The 25,011-nt window shown below is 45.0% G+C and overlaps 1 protein-coding gene across 1 annotated transcript; it reads left to right on the top strand.

Moving 5' to 3' along the window:
- The first annotated feature begins 203 nt into the window (after positions 1 to 203).
- LOC122939792 (oocyte zinc finger protein XlCOF6-like) lies at positions 204 to 24,553 on the top strand. The gene is made up of 7 exons (XM_044295926.1): positions 204 to 311; positions 9,914 to 10,066; positions 10,188 to 10,373; positions 10,468 to 10,585; positions 10,657 to 10,754; positions 10,856 to 10,967; positions 22,292 to 24,553. The coding sequence occupies exons 2-7, from the start codon at positions 9,989 to 9,991 to the stop codon at positions 23,863 to 23,865; spliced, it is 2,166 nt and encodes a 721-aa protein (XP_044151861.1). The 5' UTR covers positions 204 to 311; positions 9,914 to 9,988; the 3' UTR covers positions 23,866 to 24,553.
- Positions 24,554 to 25,011: the final 458 nt, after the last annotated feature.

Genomic DNA, 25,011 nt, shown 5'->3' with positions numbered 1-25,011 from the left:
CAGGATTACGTGACATTGGAAGCCTCGATCCAAAACTCAGCATGCGATTCATTATAGACACCGCGATTAGGGTTAGTTATTATATTAGCATTCTTTATTATCATAGAAATCACCCCGTCTCTACATCCCGCCCGTTTCTTCAAGCCCATGTGACTTTGGCATGTCATGTGACCCAGTGACATCACAAGGTCCCTACGGCGCATGGGATTTAGACCCTTCAGCCTGCTCCTGGAAGCGTCAGCAGTCATGTGATCACTAGTGCTGTCCTGTGGGCTTCCTGTATATAAGGACCTCAGTGTCTTCTGGAAGAGGTAATTAGCTGATAGTAATTGTCATAGGTAGAGGTCAGAAGCCCAATAATATTCATATTGTACCAGCACGTACCCCCTGTACAGGCGTGTAATAGCACATCACACGTATGTGGTCTGCTGCTGACCTCATGGACATGTAGTTGTACTTATGGCCCATCTCCTGTACTTGGGCCACGGTAGAGCCTTTTTCAGTAGTGTCTGCCATAGACCGACCCCCTCCTGTAGCCCATATTGCTGGAAATGTTTATGCTAAAGGTCCCTGTTTTCGCTGTATTTGGTGCTCAGTATGTGGCACTGGCACAGCACCCTAATTTATAACAGTTTATTAAAAGTAATGGGCGTATCTATTCTCCAATCTTTCTCATACTTAAAGGGTCACTAACTTTTTGCACAACTTTGCATAAATCGATAGTACAAGCAACCACAAGAAACTTTGTAATATGTCTTAGTAGTGAGAAAAGTCTCGTTATCATGTTATCAGCTCCCCCCTCCTTCCCATTGTTAACCACTTCAACCCCGCTAGCTGAAACACTTTTTACACTTCTGCACTACACTATTTTCACCGTTTATCGCTCGGTCATGCAACTTATCACCCAAATGAATTTTACCTCCTTTTCTTCTCACTAATAGAGCTTTCATTTGGTGGTATTTCATTGCTGCTGACATTTTTACTTTTTTTGTTATTAATCAAAATTTAATGATTTTTTTGCAAAAAAATGACATTTTTCACTTTCAGCTGTTAAATTTTGCAAAAAAAAAAAACGACATCCATATATAAATTTTTCGCTAAATTTATTTTTCTACATGTCTTTGATTAAAAAAAAATGTTTGGGCAAAAAAAAAAATGGTTTGGGTAAAAGTTATAGCGTTTACAAACTATGGTACAAAAATGTGAATTTCCGCATTTTGAAGCAGCTCTGACTTTCTGAGCACCTGTCATGATTCCTGAGGTTCTACAACTGCCCAGACAGTAGAAAACCCCCACAAATGACCCCATTTCGGAAAGTAGACACCCTAGGGTATTCGCTGATGGGCATAGTGAGTTCATAGAACTTTTTATTTTTTGTCACAAGTTAGCGGAATATGATGATTTTTTTTTTTCTTACAAAGTCTCATATTCCATATTTTTTGTCGCAAGTTAGTGGAATATGAGACTTTGTAAGGGAAAAAAAAATAATAAATCATCATTTTCCGCTAACTTGTGACAAAAAATAAAAAATTCTAGGAACTCGCCATGCCCCTCACGGAATACCTTGGGGTGTCTTCTTTCCAAAATGGGGTCACTTGTGGTGTAGGTTTACTGCCCTGGCATTCTAGGGGCCCTAATGTGTGAGAAGAAGTTTGCAATCAAAATCTGTAAAAAATGACCGGTGAAATCCGAAAGGTGCACTTTGGAATGTGGGTCCCTTTGCCCACCTAGGCTGCAAAAAAGTGTCACACATCTGGTATCGCCGTACTCAGGAGAAGTTGGGGAATGTGTTTTGGGGTGTCATTTTACATATACCCATGCTGGGTGAGAGAAATATCCTGGCAAAAGACAACTTTTCCCATTTTTTTTAATACAAAGTTGGCCAAGATATTTATCTCACCCAGCATGGGTATATGTAAAATGACACCCCAAAACACATTCCCCAACTTCTCCTGAGTACGGCGATACCACATGCGTGACACTTTTTTGCAGCCAAGGTGTGCAAAGGGGCACATATTCCAAAGTGCACCTTTCGGATTTCGCAGGCCATTTTCTTACACATTTTGATTGAAAAGTACTTCTCACACATTTGGGCCCCTAAATTGCCAGGGCAGTAAACCTACGCCACAAGTGACCCCATTTTGGAAAGAAGACACCCCAAGGTATTCCGTGAGGGGCATGGCGAGTTCCTAGAATTTTTTATTTTTTGTCACAAGTTAGCGGAAAATGATGATTTATTATTTTTTTTTCCTTACAAAGTCTCATATTCCACTAACTTGCGACAAAAAAATAAAAAATTCTAGGAACTCACCATGCCCCTCACGGAATACCTTGGGGTGTCTTCTTTCCAAAATGGGGTCACTTGTGGCGTAGTTATACTGCCCTGGCATTCTAGGGGCCCTAATGTGTGAGAAGTACTTTTCAATCAAAATGTGTAAATCTTTCATGGACTCAATATGCCCCTCAGCAAATACCTTGGGGTGTCTTCTTTCCAAAATGGGGTCATTTGTGGGGTGTTTGTACTGCCCTGGCATTTGAGGGTCTCCGCAATCATTACATGTATGGGCAGCATTAGGAGTTTCTGCTATTCTCCTTATATTGAGCATACAGGTAATGAGATTTTTTCTTTCCGTTCAGCCTTTGGGCTGAAAGAAAAACTGAATGGCACAGATTTCTTCATTCGCATCGATCAATGTGGATGAAAAAATCTCTGCCCCAAAAAAAAAGGAGGGGAAAGGCGTCTGCCAGGACATAGGAGCTCCGCCCAACATCCATATCCACTTAGCTCGTATGCCCTGGCAAACCCGATTTCTCCATTCACATCAATCGATGTGGATGAATAAATCATTGCCGGGATTTTTTATTTATTTTTTTATATACAAAGTGTTTGCCAAAGCATAGGAACCCCGCCTCCTCCTCAGCTCGTATGCCTTGGCAAACGTATCTTTAACTGCAGAGTAGAAATCTCGTCTTGCAGCGCCGCATACACCGACTTGCGTGTAATCTGACAGCAGCGCAATGCTTCTGTCAGAATGCACATCAGTGCTGCAGCTGGTCGATCGGTTGGTCCACCTGGAAGGTAAAAAGAAAAAAACAGGCCGCAACGCAATAATTTTATTAACTTTGGAACAGAACATATAAACTTTAACTTTTTGAACTAAACATTAACCTTTTTGCTTACTGGTGTTTTTTTTGTTTTTTTTAACCTTTTATAGAACAAACCTCTCCTTCCCCATGGGTCAATGTGCAAAGCGCAAAGCGCCCAAAGATGTGGCGAAGTGCGTTATGCACTTTGTCCCAGGTGAAAGGAGACGTTTGCAGCAGCAGTGAGTGAATGGGCCCTAATAGCCCTGTGTGCCTGTCCTGGTGAGATGTGATCCCTATGCTAGGTGTACCTGTGTGTGGTACTTCTGGAAACACTCCCCTAAGCATAGGGCAGGGTGGTCAGGACAGAAATAGCGGGTGTCACGCCTTATTCCACTCCTGCTACAGACACGACATCTTTTTCGGGGTGACGGTTGGGTTGAGGTACCGGCAACGACATTGGGGAAATGTCGCTCGTGTAGACGGCTAACTACACTGGTGGATGGGGCCACGGAACCTCCTGGGTACAGGAGGTTCTCGATGATCTCTTCCTGAAATTTGAGGAAGGATCCAGTTCTCCCAGCCTTACTGTAGAGAACAAAACTATTATACAGAGCCAATTGAATCGAATATACAGACACCTTCTTATACCAGCGTCTGGTTCTGCGGGAAACTAAATACGGAGACAACATCTGGTCATTGAAGTCCACCCCTCCCATGTGAAGATTATAGTCGTGGACTGAGAGGGGCTTTTCAATGACACGGGTTGCTCGCTCAATTTGTATTGTCGTGTCTGCGTGAATGGAGGAGAGCATGTAAACGTCACGCTTGTCTCTCCATTTCACCCCGAGCAGTTCTTCGTTACACAATGCAGCCCTCTGCCCCCTTGCAAGACGGGTGGTAACGAGCCGTTGGGGGAAGCGCGCGTGACTAGTTCGCGCGGTGCCACAGGCGCCAATCTGTTCTAGAAACAAGTGCCTAAAGAGGGCCACACTTGTGTAGAAATTGTCCACATAAAGATGGTACCCCTTGCCGAATAAGGGTGACACCAAGTCCCAGACTGTCTTCCCACTGCTCCCCAGGTAGTCAGGGCAACCGAACGGCTCCAGGGTCTGATCTTTTCCCTCATAGACACAAAATTTGTGGGTATAGCCTGTGGCCCTTTTACAGAGCTTATACAATTTGACCCCATACCGGGCGCGCTTGCTTGGGATGTATTGTTTGAAGCCAAGGCGCCTGGTAAAATGTATTAGGGACTCGTCTATGCAGATGTTTTGCTCTGGGGTATACAAATCTGCAAATTTCTGGTTGAAATGGTCTATGAGGGGCCGAATTTTGTGGAGCCGGTCAAAAGCTGGGTGGCCTCTGGGACGGGAGGTGGTGTTGTTGCTTAGGCTAGTTTCACACTAGCGTTCGGCTGTCCGCTCGTGAGCTCCGTTTGAAGGGGCTCACGAGCGGACCCAAACGCTTCCGTCCAGCCCTGATGCAGTCTGAATGGATGCGGATCCGCTCAGACTGCATCAGTCTGGCGGCGTTCAGCCTCCGCTCCGCTCAGTGAGCGGACACCTGAACGCTGCAAGCAGCGTTCGGGTGTCCGCCTGGCCGTGCGGAGGCGTGCGGATCCATCCAGACTTACAATGTAAGTCAATAAGGACGGATCCGTTTGAAGATGACACAATATGGCTCAATCTTCAAGCGGATCCGTCCCCCATTGACTTTCAATGTAAAAGTCTGGACGGATCCGCTCAGGCTAATTTCACATTAGCTTTTTTTTGCTAATATAATGCAGACGGATCCGTTCTGAACGGAGCCTCCTGTCTGCATTATTATGATCGGATCCGTTCAGAACGGATCCGATCGAACGCTAGTGTGAAAGTAGCCTAACATAGTAACATAGTACATAAGGCCGAAAAAAGACATTTGTCCATCCAGTTCGGCCTGTCATCCTGCAAGTTGATAAAGTGCAGGAAACGCAGGATGGTCTCAATTCGTGTCCTGGACATACAGACGTGGACAAAATTGTTGGTACCCTTTGGTCAATGAAAGAAAAAGTCACAATGGTCACAGAAATAACTTTAATCTGACAAAAGTAATAATAAATTAAAATTCTATAAATGTTAACCAATGAAAGTCAGACATTGTTTTTCAACCATGCTTCAACAGAATTATGTAAAAAAATAAACTCATGAAACAGGCATGGACAAAAATGATGGTACCCCTAACTTAATATTTTGTTGCGCAACCTTTTGAGGCAATCACTGCAATCAAACGCTTCCTGTAACTGTCAATGAGACATCTGCACCTCTCAGCAGGTATTTTGGCCCACTCCTCATGAGCAAACTGCTCCAGTTGTGTCCGGTTTGAAGGGTGCCTTTTCCAGACTGCATGTTTCAGCTCCTTCCAAAGATGCTCAATAGGATTGAGGTCAGGGCTCATAGAAGGCCACTTTAGAATAGTCCAATTTTTTCCTCTTAGCCATTCTTGGGTGTTTTTAGCGGTGTGTTTTGGGTCATTGTCCTGTTGCAAGACCCATGACCTGCGACTGAGACCAAGCTTTCTGACACTGGCTAGTACATTTCTCTCTAGAATTCCTTGATAGTCTTGAGATTTCATTGTACCCTGCACAGATTCAAGACACCCTGTGCCAGACGCAGCAAAGCAGCCCCAGAACATAACAGAGCCTCCTCCCATGTTTCACAGTAGGGACAGTGTTCTTTTCTTGATATGCTTCATTTTTTCGTCTGTGAACATACAGCTGATGTGCCTTGGCAAAAACTTCGATTTTTGTCTCATCTGTCCACAGGACATTCTCCCAGAAGCTTTGTGGCTTGTCAACATGTAGTTTGGCATATTCCAGTCTTGCTTTTTTATGATTCGTTTTCAACAATGGTGTCCTCCTTGGTCGTCTCCCATGTAGTCCACTTTGGCTCAAACAACGACGGATGGTGCGATCTGACACTGATGTTCCTTGAGCATGAAGTTCACCTTGAATCTCTTTAGAAGTCTTTCTAGGCTCTTTTGTTACCATTCGGATTATCCGTCTCTTAGATTTGTCATCAATTTTCCTCCTGCGGCCACGTCCAGGGAGGTTGGCTACAGTCCCATGGATCTTAAACTTATGAATAATATGTGCAACTGTACTCACAGGAACATCTAGTTGCTTGGAGATGGTCTTATAGCCTTTACCTTTAACATGCTTGTCTATAATTTTCTTTCTGATCTCTTGAGACAGCTCTTTCCTTTGCTTCCTCTGGTCCATGTCGAGTGTGGTACACACCATATCACCAAACAACACAGTGATTACCTGGAGCCATATATATAGGCCCAATGGCTGATTACAAGGTTGTAGACACCTGTGATGCTAATTAGTGGACACACCTTGAATTAACATGTCCCTTTGGTCACATTATGTTCTGTGTTTTCTAGGGGTACCATCATTTTTGTCCATGCCTGTTTCATGAGTTTATTTTTTTACATAATTCTGTTGAAGCATGGTTGAAAAACAATGTCTGACTTTCATTGGTTAACATTTATAGAATTTTAATTTATTATTACTTTTGTCAGATTAAAGTTATTTCTGTGACCATTGTGACTTTTTCTTTCATTGACCAAAGGGTACCAACAATTTTGTCCACGTCTGTAGCAGCAGAGAACATGGGCATGTGATGAATTGGGTTCGTGGACCAATATGACCGCAATTCATGCTTTTTAGTTAGACCCATGTTGAGGAGAAGGCCCAGAAAAGTTTTAATTTCGGAAACTTGGACTGGTTTCCACCAGAAAGGCTGGGCATAAAAGCTTCCCGGGTTGGCGGTTATAAATTGTGTGGCATACCGATTTGTTTCGGCCACGACTAAGTCCAAGAGCTCCGCAGTCAAGAACAGCTCAAAAAATCCCAGGGCCGAACCGATCTGAGCTGTCTCAACCCGAACTCCAGACTGGGTGGTGAAAGGGGGAACTACAGGTGCGGCTGAAGTTGGGGACTGCCAATCAGGGTTTGGCAGCACCTCAGGGATTCTAGGGGCTCTACGGGCCCGTCTTTGCGGTCTCTACTGCTCGTGCCACCGTACCAGCTTCAACTGCCCTTCTGGTGCTCGCCACTTCACCAGGTTGTACGGCAGTGCTGGTACTAGGTCCAGGAAGGGCTGCGCTGCTGGTGTATGCCTCACCACGTAATCCGACAGCACCAGCCCCACTCTGCTGCTCTTGAAGCGGATCCTGCGCAACCTGTGGTCTAGCGACACGGGGCCGGGTACGCCTGATGCTATCAGGGACCTCAGCCTCCTCGTCCGAACTTTGGGTCAGAGAGCCACTGCTTTCTACAGGTTCGTATTCTGACCAGCTGGATTCATCAGATGAGGGTTCCCACTCCTCATCCCACTGGGTCAGAAGCCTGTAGGCCTCTTCAGAAGAATACCCCCTGTTAGACATGTGGGCAACTAAACTTAGGGGTATTCCCTGAGACTACCCAAGAAAAAAAGCAAGCCTGTCTTACAAATGGGAGGCTAGCGAAGTACCGGAGGCCGCTGCGGTTGATAAAAAATATCAAAACTGATTTTTTTTATCGCCGCAGCGCGTGTAAAGTGAATGTGCAGTGATCCAAAAAAATAATTTTTTTTGTCACTGCGGTGGGGCGGGCGTGGGTGAACGCACGTGTGGGCGACCGATCAGGCCTGATCGGGCAAACACTGCGTTTTGGGTGGAGGGCGAACTAAGGTGACACTAATACTATTATAGATCTGACCGTGATCAGTTTTGATCACTTCCAGATACTATAAAAGTACAAATGCTGATTAGCGATACGCTAATCAGCGAATAAGGGACTGCGGTGCGGTGGGCTGGGCGCTAACTGATCCCTAAACTACCTAACCAAGGGGCCTAAACTATCCTAAAACCTAACAGTCAATACCAGTGAAAAAAAAAAGTGACAGTTTACACTGATCACTTTTTTCCTTTCACTAGTGATTGACAGGGGCGATCAAAGGGGTGATCAAAGGGTTAATTGGGGTGCAGGGGGTGATCTGGGGCTAGTGTGTGGTGTTTGGTGTACTCACTGTGAAGCCTGCTCCTCTGCTGGATCCAACCGACGAAAAGGACCAGCAGAGGAGCAGGGCAGCCATATAACAGATCATATTTACTAATATGGTCTGCTATGTGGCTTCTGATTGGATTTTTTAAAAATCAGCAACCTGCCAGCCGCGATCATTGGCGATGCGCGGGCCGGCTCTGACCAAAATCTCGCGTCTCGCGAGATGACGCACGGATGCGTCCAGGAGGAGTAACTCAACCACCTTCCGGACGCATCCATGCGTTAGGCGGTCCGGAGGTGGTTAATTGCTTTTCACTTTGATAAAAAGCCTTAAAGGGGTAGTCGGCTTTTTTTATATTGATGACCTATCCTCAGGATAGGACATCAATATCGGATCGCTGACCGCTGTGCTCATACTAGGACTGCCTTCTCTTCACTGTTTACCTGCTCACTGTCGTCATTGCAGCAGCGAGCAGGTGTGATTACAACAGATTTTTCTCCCTTCACTTCAATGGGATGGCCCCTTTATATTCACTTGAATAGAAAGGAGCCATCCCATTGAGGAGAAGCACGGCAGAGTTGTAATTACACCTGCTTGCTGCTGCATTTGCAGTATGAGCGCGTCGGTCTCTTCAGCTGATCGGCTGATCTGATATTGATGATCTATCCTGAGGATAGGTCATTAATATAAAAAAAAGCGGACAACCCCTGTAAACCCCTCCAAGACGGAATTAGTTCCACAGCAGGATCTCGCAAGTCTATGGAGAAGGGTGGGGGAGGAGTGAGCAGGAGCATACACAGACAGTCAGACTGCTCAATCTACATAGGCTGAGATGTAAACCTCCTAAGCACTTTATTTACAACCATACAGGTGTACTTCTCTGTAATGTCCCCCAGATCCTGGGTCTGCTTTGGAATGAATAAGATAAGTTCAAGAAGCTGATTCTCCTCTGCTTTCTGTGTGCTATTGGTAGTCTCCTTCCACCATCTCAGGCAGAGCCGCAACCCATGTATTTACTATGCACAGAGCAAAACTTCCCAAAATACCAGAAGCAAGTCATATAATGGCCAGAAATAGTGTTATTCCTCATGTACATACACTGTACTATTTGTTAATGCAAAGTTTGTTGAAAGTTTAGGTATGCTTTAAAGTTATCTCATGAAAATGATTTATTACCTATTTATTACAGGATACAAGAAACAAAGTACTCTGGCCAACAATACCACAGGATTGGGGATAAGTGTCCGATCAGTGGGGGTCAGACCCCTGGGTGTTTCCAGTTTGAATAGAGCAGCACTCAGGTGCGCTCCCTTCAACTCTGTGGGACCGCTGGAGAACTCCAGTGATTAATTCAAATAAGGAGATCTCAGTTCCCCTATTTCTGTAATCAGCAGGCCCCCACCCCGCACCCCATGATCAGACACTAAACCCCATCCTATGGATAAGTATTGATCATAGGAAAACCCCTTTAAGACTGAAGTAGATATTAGTATGACGGTATATAGTATATCTTTGGCGAGCACGACTTCTTAATTTTCACTTGCCACTGTCCTATGAGTCCAACATCTGCTAAACTTCCGTCAGGGTGGATCCATCCGCTTTGTTGTATTACATTGAATGCACTGAGAATGTCACATTGGTGCCAGAGATGTCTAAGGGCTGTTTCACACTTGCGTTGGGGCATTCCGGTTTTGAGATCCGGCAGAGGATCCGTTTGGCCCCATTTATTGTCAGTTTCACAACACATTTGTTTTAACCCATTGGAAATGGGGAATATAAAATCCAATTCTTTATTGCAGTAGGAGGATTGTCTCGGCTCGACTCCTCATGGCCACTGTTCTGTGTAGGAACGTCGTGCGACTGATCCAGTGACAATGGACAGGAAAGGCAGCAGGTTAAATGAACAGATACTAAGTTTGACCCTGGAGATCATCTATTTGCTGACTGGAGAGGTAATGGATTCTGCAGGGGCACATTACAAAAGTCTATATGAATGAAACAGGGTGCTGTTTATTAGTATGAGGGCAGATACACATCATGCTGGGAAATAACATTGTGTATCACTATACATAGGACTATGGACCTTTGAAGAAGTGTGATCACCATGTTACTCCCAGCTGCCATCAAGTTTTCGAAAAATTAGGCAAGTTTCAAAGCCACACCACGGTAGCACCATCCTTCTTCCTGCTTTACGAGAGAAGCAATGATCATAAGATCCTGGACCTCACAAACAGGATCATTCATCTGATGACTGGAGAGGTGAAGGCTGCTGGGAATATCCAGAATTTATACAGTAATACCAAAGTAGGTGACATACGTAAGTGGTTGGTGACTGTGTCATATTGTGTGTCAGGTTGCTATGAGGAGTCAGGATGTCACAGTCTATCTCTCCATGGAGGAGTGGGAGTACTTAGAAGAACACAAGGATCTGTACAAGGACATTATGATGGAGGACCAACAGACATTACTGGGTAAGAGTGATAACAATCAGCCCCCTGATAAATTCTATATAAACCATGTATTCAGTCTCTGTTTCCTACAGACAGGACTATTAACAGAAATACCCCAGAGAGATGTCCTAGTCCACTTCCTCCACAGACTTCTACAGTGGAAGACCACAGTGTTCCACAGGGCGATCATGTAAGTGAAAACTAAGCCAATATTTATCTTATGATTTTCATAGACTGATATTTTTCTCTTTTATGTCTACAAATATACAACTTTTTTTTTTTGGTATTTAGAATAACTTCCCCATTATTGTCAAAGCTGAGATGATCGCAGAAGAAGTAGAGACATATGACTGTGGTGATGAGCAGTGCAAGCAGGAGGAAACTCTTATACACGTCAGCCAAGGTATGTAATAACTATTTAAATACACTCGTTGACAAAAAAGAATAACGCACCCAGGCAGAAGTAATGGATTGCTGCAAAACTCAGCAAGCAGATATGTAAATGATTACATGTGTGTTCTGAGTAAACACTGGACCACAAGAGGGTGTAAAAGTGCTCTCTCCGCTGCCCTATAAAAAGGTTCTCAGAAGCTATTTTTGGGTAGTGTACCTTTTGGTGAGAGATTTAGACGTTCCTCTACAATGCTCTCAAAGACATTTTTCCCAGTTGACAGACTTTGAGAGGGCTCCGTTCGGCAAATTGCCCACCAGCTAGGCCATTCTGACCCAGGTGTTGGGAACAGTGGTTACGTGAAGGTACACACACATGACAAACAGGATCCGGACAGCCTAGACAGACCACCATTAGAGAGGATAGTTTGATGCACAAGCAGCTACCAAAGGCCATCATCCAGATACAGATGGCACCTTCATTACACCCCCAAAGGAAATTTGTTTGCAGTGGTGTCGTGAGTGAGAAATCTGGACTGCTATTAACTGGAAGTGTGTTGTCCTTAGCGAGGAATCCAGGTTCTATTTGGAAACACATGATGGTCAGGTTCAAGTATGGACACGTCCCGAACTGCTGGTGTGATGATCTGGGGACCAATGGCATATGACAGTTCGTCATCCCTAGTAGTGATATGAGGGACACTAATGGCACAGCGAAATGTGCAGGACATCATGCAGCCACATGTGTTGCTTCTCATGGCAGGGCTCCAACTGTCATTTTTCTGTAGGATAATGCTCACCCACAGACAGCAAGGATTTCCCAGGAATGTCTCCTTCAGATAGTAGCACTTTCTTGACCTGCCTGGTCACCAGATTTGTCGCCAGTCGAGCAACATATTGGCCATCAATCAGTCATGTTGGTCTGTAGCAGGGGTAGGCATCAATGGAGAAGCAGAGATCTAGTGCAACTAAAATTTTCCGAAAATTTATAAACGCAGAGGAAATTGGAGTGCCAAGGTATGGCACTCATTCCTTTTACCTTAAAATGTCTCCCAATTATGATGCCAGTCTGTCAGATTTGTACCTATGACACTGGCTGACCTGTTGCATGTGTGCTTGGCAGCTAAAGGCATCTGTGTTGGTCCCTTATTTATATGTGTCCGCATTGCTGAGAAAATTGATATTTTACTATATGCTTCTAAGAGCAAAGGAGGCTCAGCTCTCTTTGCAACTGCCGTGCAATCTGCACTTTGACAGGGCCAGTCACTGTAAGGGCTCATTCACACGAACGTGTGCTGCCCGTTGCTGGATTGCGGCCTGCATTTGCGGATCTGCAATACACAGGCACTGTTCCGTGTGCATTCCGCATCACCGATGCAGACCCATTCACTTCAATGGGTCCTCAAATCATGAGATGCGGAACGGAACACTACGGAAGCACTACTGAGTGCTTCCTGGGGTTCCGTTCCGTGACTCCACACCGCAAAGAGATAGAACGTGCTCTGTCTTTGCGGAACGGAGGGATCGCGGACCCATTCAAGTGAATGGGTCCGCGATCCCCATGCGGCTGGGCCACGGTCGGTGCCCGTGCATTGCGAACTGCAACTTACGGTCCACAGCACGGGCTTCACACGGTCGTGTGAACAAGGCCTAAATGTGATCATGCCTGGCCCTGTCAATCAAATCTATAGGCTTTTCACATGGAGTAGACTGTTTTTCCCATGCTTATAAGCTAATACAAATTACTGGTGTCTTTATACTAATATATTGTGCCTGTGAATAAAGCAGAAATATGTAGATTAGCTTTCTGAGCATATCTCAGTGGGTAATGCTATAGTACAGGGATGGCCAACCTGCGGCTCTCCAGCTGTTGCAAAACTACAACTCCCAGCATGCCCAGACTGCTTACAGGTATCAACCTACACCAGAGCCTGGTGGAAATTGTAGTTTTACAACAGCTGGAGAGCCGCAGGTTGGCCAGCCCTGCTATGGTACATAGTGTATAGGATACGTAGATGCTAGATAAAAAGAAAGAGACAGGAGGCAGCGCCTCGTGTGTAAAACCGTATGCTATTATAGAAAGAACAATGCACTGATTGCGCTTACTGTATCAGGTTGTGATGAGTCACAACTCCTATGGATCACTTGTGCTGGTAAATGCCCATCCAGCTTGCGGGGGTGACTGCTGCTGCTGCCCAGGTTCTTACCCGTGGCCGTGGAGTACTGTGTCCGGGGTATAAGGAATAGTAGATAGAGGGAAAAAATGAACCTTATATAAAGCGGCGCTGCTGCAGAAGACAGGACTCAAGTAGGTAAAATAAAGCGGGTCTTTATTTGTATAAGTCTACGCGTTTCTGGGGCGGACTGCCCCCTTCATCAGGACAATAGGTCTGTACATTGTGGGTGTGATTTCTGTGTCTTTTATTCTGTATTTTTGGCGCAATAATTTGGGTTTCTGTGTGCGGGGGCGTGGTGAGGGCTGGGACGGGGGCGTGGTGAGGGCTGGGACGGGGGCGTGTACGCACGTGTTATGTTCTAGTTGCTATGACGCTCCCAGCCGGCATGTTTCGTGTGCCGGCTTGATGTTACGTGGGCAGGCCTTGCTGATGTATCGAGGTCGGGCCCTGATGACGTGCTGTATGGGCGGAGTGATGTCCCTTGTACTCCGATGTTTGTGGGTGGTGTGCTGCGCTCGCTCTGTTACTGCGTGTGTTATAGTGGTGGGTCTGGCCTGGGCGGGGTTAGTTTTAGACCTATTGTCCTGATGAAAGGGGCAGTCCGCCCCAGAAACGCGTAGACTTATACAAATAAAGACCCGCTTTATTTTACCTACTTGAGTCCTGTCTTCTGCAGCAGCGCAGCTTTATATAAGGTTCATTTTTTACCTCTACTATACGTAGATGCTAGGACACAGCTGTGCTGTCAGCATGCTGATGTCTAGCCCTGCCAAAAAAGGGGGGGGGGGGGTGTTTCAAAGCAGTGCTCAAAGGGTTCAGTCGGTGCTCCAACCTGCTCATTTGCCTATGAATAATTACACAAATATTTCTGCAGCTGTTTAGCATACAGACAAAAGAAAAGTATCATTTTATTCAGCATGATAAATCTAACCAGGCAGTATGCCTGGTGTAATATGGTTGATTATGCTGACAGAGCCTCTTTAGTTACTAATAGTTTGCAATGAAGGTCCAGATCGTTGTCACCAGTTGTGGGTGTGTCCCTGTACTGTCTGACACTGGCAGTACTGATTGAATAACGTCAGACTGTGCAGAGACGCCCCTACCCCCAAACTGGTAACACCGATCTGGACCTTCATTGCAAAATGCATAGGCTGTGTAGACTGATCACTGACTGAAACCAGGCTCCCGCTGTAAGGAGACGTCATGGTTTCCTGCCATTTCTTCTGCTGTGGCTCATCCCCCCCAGGCTCTGTGCTCATGGTATGTAATGTCTTCAATCTTCTGTCAGTGTTGGAGCCACCTATTGTAACAGTCGGCATCTGACATAAATCTGGTTCCTTCCTACTCCCTAGATCAGCGATGGCTAACCTTGGCACTGCAGCTGTGGTAAAACTACAACTCCCGAGATGCCCCGCTTGCTTGGCTGCTCTCAGAACTCTATAGAAATAAATGGAGCATGCTGGGAGTCGTAGTTTCACCACAGCTGGAGTGCCAAGGTTAGCCATCACTGCCCTAGATGCTATGGTTTTTCCCTAAAATAATCATTGTTAGGGGCGGAGCTAAGCAGAGCATGTGAGCGGCAGCACTGCCGGCTGAGCTCCTCTGCACCGTGGGACATTTTATCCTGAAACCCCATAAAGACCCTCTGCAAACGAAGGGGGAAGGCTCCGGATTGGCCTCTGAGTATATCGCCGGCCTGTACGTCGTGTTGGCGGCTGTGGATATCCGCCATGAAGCTGAAAAAGGACGGGAAGGTGGTGGACAGGGAGGCCCAAGATGGCGCCGGCGCGGCAACCCCGGGCAGACAGAACCGAGTGACGGAGGCGCAGCGGGACGCTGCGGCCAGGCTGGAGAGATTTGCCAGGTCCTTAGCGGGAGCGGTGAGCAAAGGGCCCCAAAGGAGACAAGCGGCTGTAAAAGGAGACATGCAAATGGACTCTGATCCTGAGCTAGAGGAGTCATCTGGGGAATGCATTACCCAGAACAACAGATTTTCTCCACTATGCCCTGATAAAGATGCAAATAATGTGGGGGCTACAGAATCTGACGTGGATGAACCCACTCTAAAAGATGTGATGGCGGCCATAACAGGCTGCAGCAAGTCGCTGGCTACTCTTACTGAAAAGGTGGGAGCCATAAAAGAGGACGTCACCATTGTTCGCCATGACATGAGAAAACTGGCAGAACGCACCACGGCCCTGGAAGACAGAATGGGCGCGGTGGAGGACATTTTGCCCCCCCTGAGAAGGGATTTGAGAGAGCATGCTAAGAGAATGGATGCAATTGCTGCCAAACAAGATGACCTGGAGAACCGGGCCCGCCGGAACAACATCAGGATGGTTGGCATCCCTGAGAGAGCTGAGGGGAATCATCCGGCAGATTTTCTAGAAATCTGGTTCAAAGATCAGTTTGGAGTGGAGGTGCTGACACAGTTCTTTGCTATTGAGAGAGCTCATAGAGTTCCCACCAGGCCGCTGCCACCTGGGGCGCCTCCAAGGCCCATGTTGGTGAAGTTGCTGCACTACAGAGACCGGGACATTATCCTGAGGAAGGCCAGGGAGATGGAGGATCTTACAATTGATGGCAACAGAGTGTCCCTGTATCCGGATTTTTCCCAGGAGGTGCAAAGACGGAGAGCGAAGTTCCTGGACATAAAGAAAAGACTGCGATCCCTAAAGGTTGTGTACTCCATGATGTACCCTGCCAAACTACGGATAGTGGCGCTGGGGTCGACAACCTTCCACGATGATCCGGAGGAGGCGAGGAAATGGCTGGACCGGCATGAGAGACAGCTGGCAGCAGAAGGGAATTGAAGACCAGAAGAGGCGGTGATAACTGGCACAGTCATTGATACGAGTGTGTGATGTGCTGGATGGTGAGTGTGTGCTGTGCCTGGTAGTGCGAGTGGCAAAACTGATAGTGTAGCCAGGGGATCAAATGGGTAGAATGTGATGTCTCATGTCTAGAAGCTGAGCGATGAGGAGGGAAGTAAACTGTATGGGGGTTGATTACCTACTGTTGTGAAAGGTGCGGAGGATGAAGGTGTATGTCATATATTTGCTAAGTTTAACGTACACTTTAAGGAAGAGAAGGGGGAGAGAGAGTTGTTCTCTTTCACTGTTGCTGCTGTTCCCCTTTTTTTTTTGTTTGTTTTTTTCCATAGGTACTGCGAACTCCACCCTATCACTGGGGGAAGGGGGGGTAGGCCTGTTATAGGTTCTTGCCCTCGACGGCGGGTGCTAATTGTATCCCACATGCCTGGTAACACAGGTGTTTTTAGTGGGGCCCCGTTGTGGTGGCTAAAGTGCCCTTTCCGATCTAGTGGGAAGGGTATCGTTTGGTTCATTGTTACAGGGGGGAGGGTTTCTACATAATTATTATTATTATTATTATTATTATTTTTTTTTTGATAGTCAGAGTCTGTGAGGGGTGACCATGATTTCTCAAAGCTTTACGGATAGAGTCCTAACACATGAAAAGCGGAATTTATTGGGCCATTGCATAATAGATCCTCTAGGCTGCATCAGTTATACTGATCTGATAACAACAATGCTACTATGGCAGGGATAGTTCATTTCCTTAGCTGGAATACCAGAGGAGTGAAGGAGTGTATTAAAAGACGGGCTATTCTAGATATTGTCAAACAACACTGCCCTGTGATATGCTGCATCCAGGAAACGCACTTGTTAGAGGACCAAACAAAACTGCTTAGTCCACATTGGGACGGACATTGCTACCATGCTACATACTCTACGTATGCGAGGGGAGTAAGTATTCTGGTACACAAATCCATAGCATTTAAGTGTATCTCAGTTAAGATAGACAGGGAGGGTAGGTATATATGCTTACACTGCACGTTATATAATGTCTCGTGTGTGGTAGTGGGGGTCTACATTCCTCCGCCTTACTCTCCGCAAGTGCTTAAGGTTATTTTGGGCTATCTGGCGGAATTGCCGGACGTCCCGGTCATAGTTATGGGAGACTTTAACAATATTGTCAATCCTGCGCTGGATAAGATGGGAGGGGGATCACACCCTTCTGGGTGTGGCCTCTCGCCGTTTGGACGACTTCTACAGGAATCTCTCTTGTTGGATTTCTGGCGATTAAAAAATCCATTGGTAAAACAATATTCATGTGTCTCCTCTACCTATGACTCCCTGTCGAGAATAGACCTCATATTGGGAAATGCTAGCATGGGGCATTATATTAGAGATGTCAGGTACCTAACTCGTAACTTATCGGATCACTCTCCGGTCCTGGCGGTCGCTGATTTTCGGCCTGGCAGGCTACGGAAAAATATGATTTGGAAATTGAATCCGCACTGGCTTTTTGTGTTACCAGATACGGGGGGAATAGGGGATAAACTGAAGGAATATTTTGACATTAATCTTCCATCAGCATCAAAATTAGTGGTATGGGACGCCATGAAGGCTTATCTCAGAGGGCTGCTAATAGCGGATATCAATGCCAAAAAAAACTAAACTAAACTAACAGTGCAAAAACTGACCAACGCAGTGGAACTCTTGGAGGCAGCACATGTTGCTGCTCCAACAGCAGACACTGAGACGCAGTGGAAAGAGGCTCAGGAAAAGTTGACTGAGAAATTACTACAAAACGCGAAGAATAAGAGATTCTTTCAAAAACAGTCCTACTACGAGGAGGGCAAAAAGGCGGGAAGACTGCTGGCTCTAATCTCTAAGGCCCAACAGCAGACGTCATATATAGCGGCACTTAGGGACTCAGAGGGGATAATAAGGGACGATCCTGACATAATGGTTCATATTATGCAATCCTTCTATTCCTCATTGTATGTGTCTAAAATAACTGCCTCGGATGCAGAAATTTGTGAGTTTCTACAACAGTTGCCACTGCGTACCCTGTCGGGAGAACATAGGGACATGTTAGACTCTCCAATAACCGTTAAGGAACTGGAGGGGGCCCTGGGATCAATGTCTAATAATAAGGCGCCAGGGAGAGATGGGTTGCCACCTGAACTGTATAAGAGGTTTTCGACCATACTTTTGCCGCAGTTGCTGGAGGTCTGTAATGAGGCGAAGAAAATGGGACGCCTACCTGCCTCAATGAGTGAGGCTGTCATTGTGCTCATCCAGAAACCCGGTAAAGATGACAAAGAAGCTGATTCCTACAGACCTATCTCGCTCCTGCAGACTGACGTGAAACTGTTGGCGAAAGTAATGGCGAATAGATTGAATCAGGTCATTGCGGCGCTTATCCATACGGACCAAGCGGGCTTTATGCCAAATGCCTCCACTGCTGTTAATGTCAGAAGACTTTTCATGAATATCCAGGCGAGTCAGGTCCACACCTCGTGTGCGGCGGTCGCATCTCTTGATGCGGCCAAGGCATTCGACAGTGTGGAATGGCGATACTTATGGCTAGTACTGGAGAGGATGGGCTTTGGGCGCTAGTATATTGAATGGGTGCAGCTTTTGTATACGGCCCCTAAAGCTGTGCTGCGGATTAATGGGGCATTATCGGATCCCTTTGAATTACATAGAGGGACGAGACAGGGGTGTCCCCTGTCCCCGCTATTGTTTGCGGTGGCAGTGGAGCCCTTGGCGGAGGCGTTAAGGCAGACAAGCTCGGTGAAGGGTTTTCAGTATGGGGAACTGACTGAAAAAGTCGCTCTCTATGCGGACGATCTGTTACTGTTCTTGGAAGATTGGAGAAACTCCCTTAAGGAAGCCATGAGGGTTATAAATGATTATGGGGCATTGTCTGGTCTCCGTATTAACTGGACGAAGTCTGTGATAATGTCACTAGCTAAAGGGGATGTCCCAAACCCGGGGGACGCCATGGGCTTGACGATAGTAGCTTCCTTTAAGTATTTAGGTGTCCAAATATCCCCTGACACTAGGGATTATGAAAACCTAAACCTGACGCCACTATTAAACAGATTCAAAGATAAAGTGAACACGTGGACCAAGCTGCCACTTTCCATTGTAGGTAGGACCAACCTTATAAAGATGATTTTGATGCCCCAGTTGCTGTATCTCCTACATAATGCTCCTTGCTGGGTACCGATCCGTTTTTTCTATAAAGTGAACGCCCTGTTTAGGGACTTAATTTGGAAGAAAGGGGTCCCCCGTATTAAACTTGGCACTCTACGGCGACCAAAAACGAGTGGAGGTCTGGCCGTACTGGACCCATGGCTATATTACCTATCGAGTCAGCTACAGCATATCAGAGGATGGGGAGATATAGAGAAAGTGAACACAGTAGGAAAAGTAGTGAGATTTCTTGTAGGACGGACGTGCTTGATGTCTGCACTGGAGGACGGTACCTTTCGTGTTAAAGGGGAACGATTTGGAGTACTGAACACCATCCACAAGGTGTGGTGGAAGGCCAGGGAGGTCACAAAGGTCACTGGATATACAGCGTATACTCCAATTTGGCCTAACCATATGTACAAAGAGCTGGATAAGCTTGCGGAATTACGGGTGTGGAATTCGTATAACCTGAATAGAATGTCCCAGTTGTACTCTGAGGGTGTATTGAAAGAATTCGCACAGTTACAACAGGAATTTAATATCCCTAAGAAATTCTTTTATTTGTACCTACAGCTCCGACACGCCATAAAAACGCAAGACAAGGCTGGAAAAGTGGCCCCTGCTTCAAAACACAGTATTATAGACCTCGCAGCGACGAGTGGTACCACCAATGGTGTTATTTCCCTTCACTACAGTGTATTTATTGATATGCAGGTTAAAAATACACTTTTACAACTATTTGGCAAGTGGAAGTCTGACATATCAGACCTCACTGAGGAACAGTGGGAAAAAGTGTTGGAAGACTGCCCGTCGCTGGCTGTCAGTGAAGCGCAGAGAGTTTCCCAATTGTACTTACTACACAGGGTTTACAGGACGCCGGTAGTCTTGAAAAAAATGAGGTATAGAGACAATGACCGCTGCCCAAGGTGCGACACGTCCAATGCGGACTTGATCCATCTCATGTGGAACTGTCCGAGACTGAGGCGGTATTGGACGGGGGTCATTGGAATAATAAACACTGTGTTTGACGTACGTCTTGATGTTACACCTTTGATATGTGTGTTGGGGTTTTTTGAGATATTGCCGGGCATGGCAAGAAAGAAGCTGGCTATTGGACGGATACTGTATCAGGCTAGAAAAAGCATAGCTTTCCACTGGATAGATATATTGCCACCGACGGTGAAGGAACTAGAGGCCAGGGTACACAATCTAGTTCAAATGGAGAAGTACGTCTATCAAAAGAGAGGGTCCATGAAAAAGTTTGAGACGGTGTGGTTTTCCTGGATGCAGCATTACAGTGGAGTATTTAGCCCGTAGGTCAGATATGATGTAACACATGGTCTGGGTATTTCTAGTTACTATGTGCAGGGATGATATGTGACTGAAGCGCTTGGATGATAACTGGTGATGTGATATATATGAGTATGAGATGGGTGTGTGATGTATGGCCTAGATTATGGAATACGAAATATGCATGGCATGTGTAAAAGGATCTGCTGCCGGACTTCTTGCACGATCCATGGACTCTGGACTCATTTGGTCGCGAGACTCTGGGAAGGGTGGGGTGGAGAAGGGGTGGGGGTGGGGTAGGGAGGTGGGAGGGTAGCTTGGGTTGCTTTTGTTCTCGAATATACTTGTGAAAATCAAATAAAAATATCTGATAAAAATAAAATAAAAATCATTGTTAATTAGGGATAAGCGAACCTGGTTCGTCCTGTTGTGGACAAACCCAATTCGTTCATCTGTACAACTAAAATTCAGCAATATTTCTATCTCCATATATGCAGTTAAATGTATTGCAACTGATAAGGCTGTGTAAAGATGGCCACTGTTATCGCAAGACTTCATTAGTTTTACACATGTGCTGTTAATATTAGTGGCTCATGCATAAATCATGGCTAATGTCTGTGATTGGCAATAACGCCAAACACCAACATTTAACCCCCCAGATGCTGTGGTCAAATGTGACCACGGCATCTGAGAGCCAAAAACGCTGCACTTCTGGGCCTAGAACAGCTTCCCTACGCAGCAATTGGGAGAGCCATTCATTTGTAGTGAAAGCCTGAGCCAGCTGGAGACTAGCAGACCTTTTACAGATTTATTCCAATATAGGTCTGCAGGCGACAGTACTACATTGGAATATTTAGCAATGTACTAAATCCCGTTTCTAAATAGAAATGGCAATTTGACAATTGTTTGTTGTTAGGCCCTTGGAGGGCCTACAACGAAGTAAGAAAAAAAAGTTTTTAAAAATATATAGAAAAAACAAAAAATATATAGAAAAAAAAAACCATCATAGGCATCACCATATTCAAAAATGTTTGTACTATTAAAATATAAAATAAAATATTTATCCAATACGGCTAACGGCATAATGGACAATTTTTTTTTTTGAATGAACGATTTGCCATTTTATTTTTTGTCACTTCACCTCGCAAAAGATTGAATGAAAGTCATACACACCCCAAAATGCTATCAATAAAATCCACAGATCATCCCACAAAAAATGAACAATCGCAGCTCTGTACACAGAGCTCTAAAAGGTTATGGGGTCAGAATATGGTAATGAAAAGAAAAAAATCTATTTTTTTGTAGTATAAAAACACAAGAAAAACCATATAAATGTGATATTGTTCTAATCATATTGACCCGGAGAATGGAGGGAACATATCAGTTCTACTGCATGAGGAACTCTGTAAAAACAATAGCTTTTTTCCCAATTCCATCCCTTTCTCACTACATCCTATGCAACAGTAAATGCCATTAGAAATTACAACTGGTCCCGCAACAAACAAGCCCTATACGGCTATGGCAGAGCTGGCCAACCTGCGGCTCTCCAGCTGTTGTAAAACTACAATTCCCACCATGCCCTGCTGTAGACTGATAGCTGTAGGCTGTCTTGGCATGCTGGGAGTTGTAGTTTTGCAACAGCTGGAGAGCCGCAGGTTAGCCAGCCCTGGGCTATGGGAACAGAAAAGTAAAAAGTTATTGGGAAGGCATGGAGTCAAAAACGAAAACACAAAAACAGAAAATCGCAAGGTCATGAAGGGGTTAAGTGATAGTTGGGCAAAAACAACTGTTGAACAAAAAATAGATTTGATTTCATCGTAAAATTGCTGCATTAACAATATGTTTGCTGTATTTTGCAGATGAAAACAGAACCGCTTCTGATGAATGCTCAGATTTACCTTACATTTGTGAAATAGGAGAAGCCAACAGTGTGCAACATATCCCACCAGAAAACGATATTATCCCAATTATATGTCCTGTACTTTACAGTGAACAAGTTCCTTCCTCTGAACAAGGAGGATGTTCTGGAAAACCAGAGGTTGAGACACATAGCTCATCCCAGGATGATAAACTATTTTCATGTATGGATTGTGGGAAACGATTTTCCCATAAATCATCTCTTGTTGCTCACCAGAAGAGTCACACAGGAGAGAAGCCATTTGTATGTTCCCAATGTGGAAAATGTTTTACAAGAAGATGGACGCTTGCTGAACATACAAAAACTCACGAGGGCCTAAAACCATTTCATTGTTCTGATTGTGGGAAATCTTTCTCTGTAAAATCTTCCCTGACTGAACATCAGAGAATACACACAGGGGAGAAACCTTTTTCCTGTTCATACTGTGGGAAATGCTTTTCACATAAGTCTACGCTTAATCAGCATCAGAGAATCCATACTGGGGAGAAGCCTTTCTCATGTTTGGAGTGCAAGAAAACCTTCAAGCATAAATCTGCCCTTGTAGAACATCAGAGAATTCACACAGGATTGAAGCCCTTTGTGTGTCTTGATTGTGGGAAGTATTTTGCCTATAAATCAGGGCTTGTGGAGCATCAGCGGAACCACACAGGCAGCAAACCGTTTTCATGTTCCGATTGTGGAAAATGCTTTACATTTAAGTCAACTTTTATCAGTCATAAGAGAATCCACACAGGTGAGAAACCATTTTCATGTGCAGAGTGTGGAAAACTTTTCCGACAGAGATCAAACCTTGTTGACCATCAGCGAAGTCACACTGGGGAGAAGCCTTTCTCTTGTTCCGAGTGTGGGAAAGGTTTCTCCAAAAGGTCAAGTCTCACAGAACACCAGAGAATGCACACTGGGGAACGTCCATTTTCTTGTTCTGAATGTGGTAAAACTTTTACACACAAATCTACCCTTTACGAGCACAAGATGAATCACACTGGCATGAAGATGTTCCCTTGTTCTCAATGTGATAAATCTTTCACCAACAAGTCAGGTCTCTTACGACACTGGAGAACACACACAGATGATAAACCATTTCCATGTTCTGAATGTGGTAAATGTTTCAAACTGAAGTCAGATCTTGCTAGGCATCAGAAAATCCACTCCAATGAGAAATCTTTTCTTTGTACAGAATGCAGGGAGAGTTTTACAGAGAAATCTGCTCTTTTCCAACATCAGCTATCTCATAGAGTTGAGAACCCTGTGACCTGTTCAGAGTGTGGGAAATGCTTTGCAGCAAGCTCAAACCTGGCTAAGCATCGGAGGGTGCACACAGGGGAAAAGCCCTTTTCCTGTTCTGAATGTGGGAGACATTTTACCAATAAATCAAACCTTGTGACCCATTACAGAATACACACCGGCGAGGAGCCATTTCAGTGCACTGAATGTGGCAGGCGTTTCAAACAAAAGAAGAACCTAGTTAAACATCAGAGAACTCACACCAACGTAGCTCCCATGACATTACTGTGACAAACTTTTACTCTTGCCTCATTTTGGCATCCCCAGCTAATGCCATTGTTGTATAGGTGTAATTGCGTTTGTAAAGTTCACCTTCTGAGGGTGCCTTTACAGGTAGATTTTGTTTCAGAAAATTCTGCAACTGGAAAACTTTTCCATGCACCTGAATGATGTTTGCAGATATTCATGTGATTGCCACCAAAATAACCCCATTATGAATAGAATTGTTTTTTAATATTTTTTATTTTTCTTTTGCATTTATACAGAAACAAAGATAACACAGATTCATGTGAATAAGTATGCATAAACCCGAATTAGGTACATCCTCAGTAGATTAGTATAAACAGGCACATGTGTAATAAAACAGGTTTCCCAAGCCATATCCCCCCCCCCCCTCCAGCCCCAAACTGCACCATACCGCACTGTACCAGAATTGATTTTCAACTGTAGAAAGTTCTGCAGCAAAATCAGTGTTTGAAGGCCCCCTAATCCCCACTGTGATCCAGTAATCATCCACTCCCTGAGTCCATCTAATGATGTGCACAAGCCCAGGAGTCCTGTTATGCAGTTAGTCAGTATGTAGACTAGGGTTGTTGCGATACCCAAATTTTGATTCGGTTTCGATACCATAAAAAAGTATTGCGATACTTGATACCATTCGATACCACACAAAAAAAAAAGCCGTGTGCATTTCGCATTTTATGAAAACAAGGAGAATCCAGCTCCAAGTACAATAAACTTTAATCGGCTTCCATTAAAATCCAGACATCAAAAATGGACAAAATTTTCTGTGACGCATTTCGGGCTATAACATCTTTAGCCCTTCATCAAGACATACAAACAAACTTTTGTTTGCGATCTCCACCCCTAATCGGCATAGATACTCTTTCAATACCCTGCACAGAAAACGCAACAGTGTGAAAATGTGAACAGACGCAAAATGTAATGTCGCCGCTGATACATTGCTGTTCACAAAGGGGATACCTCTGCGTTTTCTGTGCAGGGTATTGAAAGAGTATCTATGCCGATTAGGGGTGGAGATCGCAGACAGAAACTCTTCGGCAGGGAAACCTACTGGATGTTCAATTTGGGAACATGTATACCGAATGGATTAAATAAAAAAACATGATCTAACTTTACAATATAAATAAAATCCCT

Source organism: Bufo gargarizans, chromosome 6 (genome assembly GCF_014858855.1).
Source record: "Bufo gargarizans isolate SCDJY-AF-19 chromosome 6, ASM1485885v1, whole genome shotgun sequence".
Lineage (NCBI taxonomy): Eukaryota > Metazoa > Chordata > Amphibia > Anura > Bufonidae > Bufo > Bufo gargarizans.
This window is presented reverse-complemented; position numbering and strand designations above follow the sequence as displayed.

What these genes read in the sequence shown, in the direction of transcription:
- LOC122939792 (XM_044295926.1), top strand. Translation starts at nt 9,989, where the DNA reads ATGGACAGGAAAGGCAGCAGGTTAAATGAACAGATACTAAGTTTGACC. An exon ending in TCTATTTGCTGACTGGAGAG is followed by an intron (nt 10,067 to 10,187) that starts GTAATGGATTCT and finishes CACTATACATAG; the next exon opens with GACTATGGACCTTTGAAGAA. An exon ending in GGACCAACAGACATTACTGG is followed by an intron (nt 10,586 to 10,656) that starts GTAAGAGTGATA and finishes TGTTTCCTACAG; the next exon opens with ACAGGACTATTAACAGAAAT.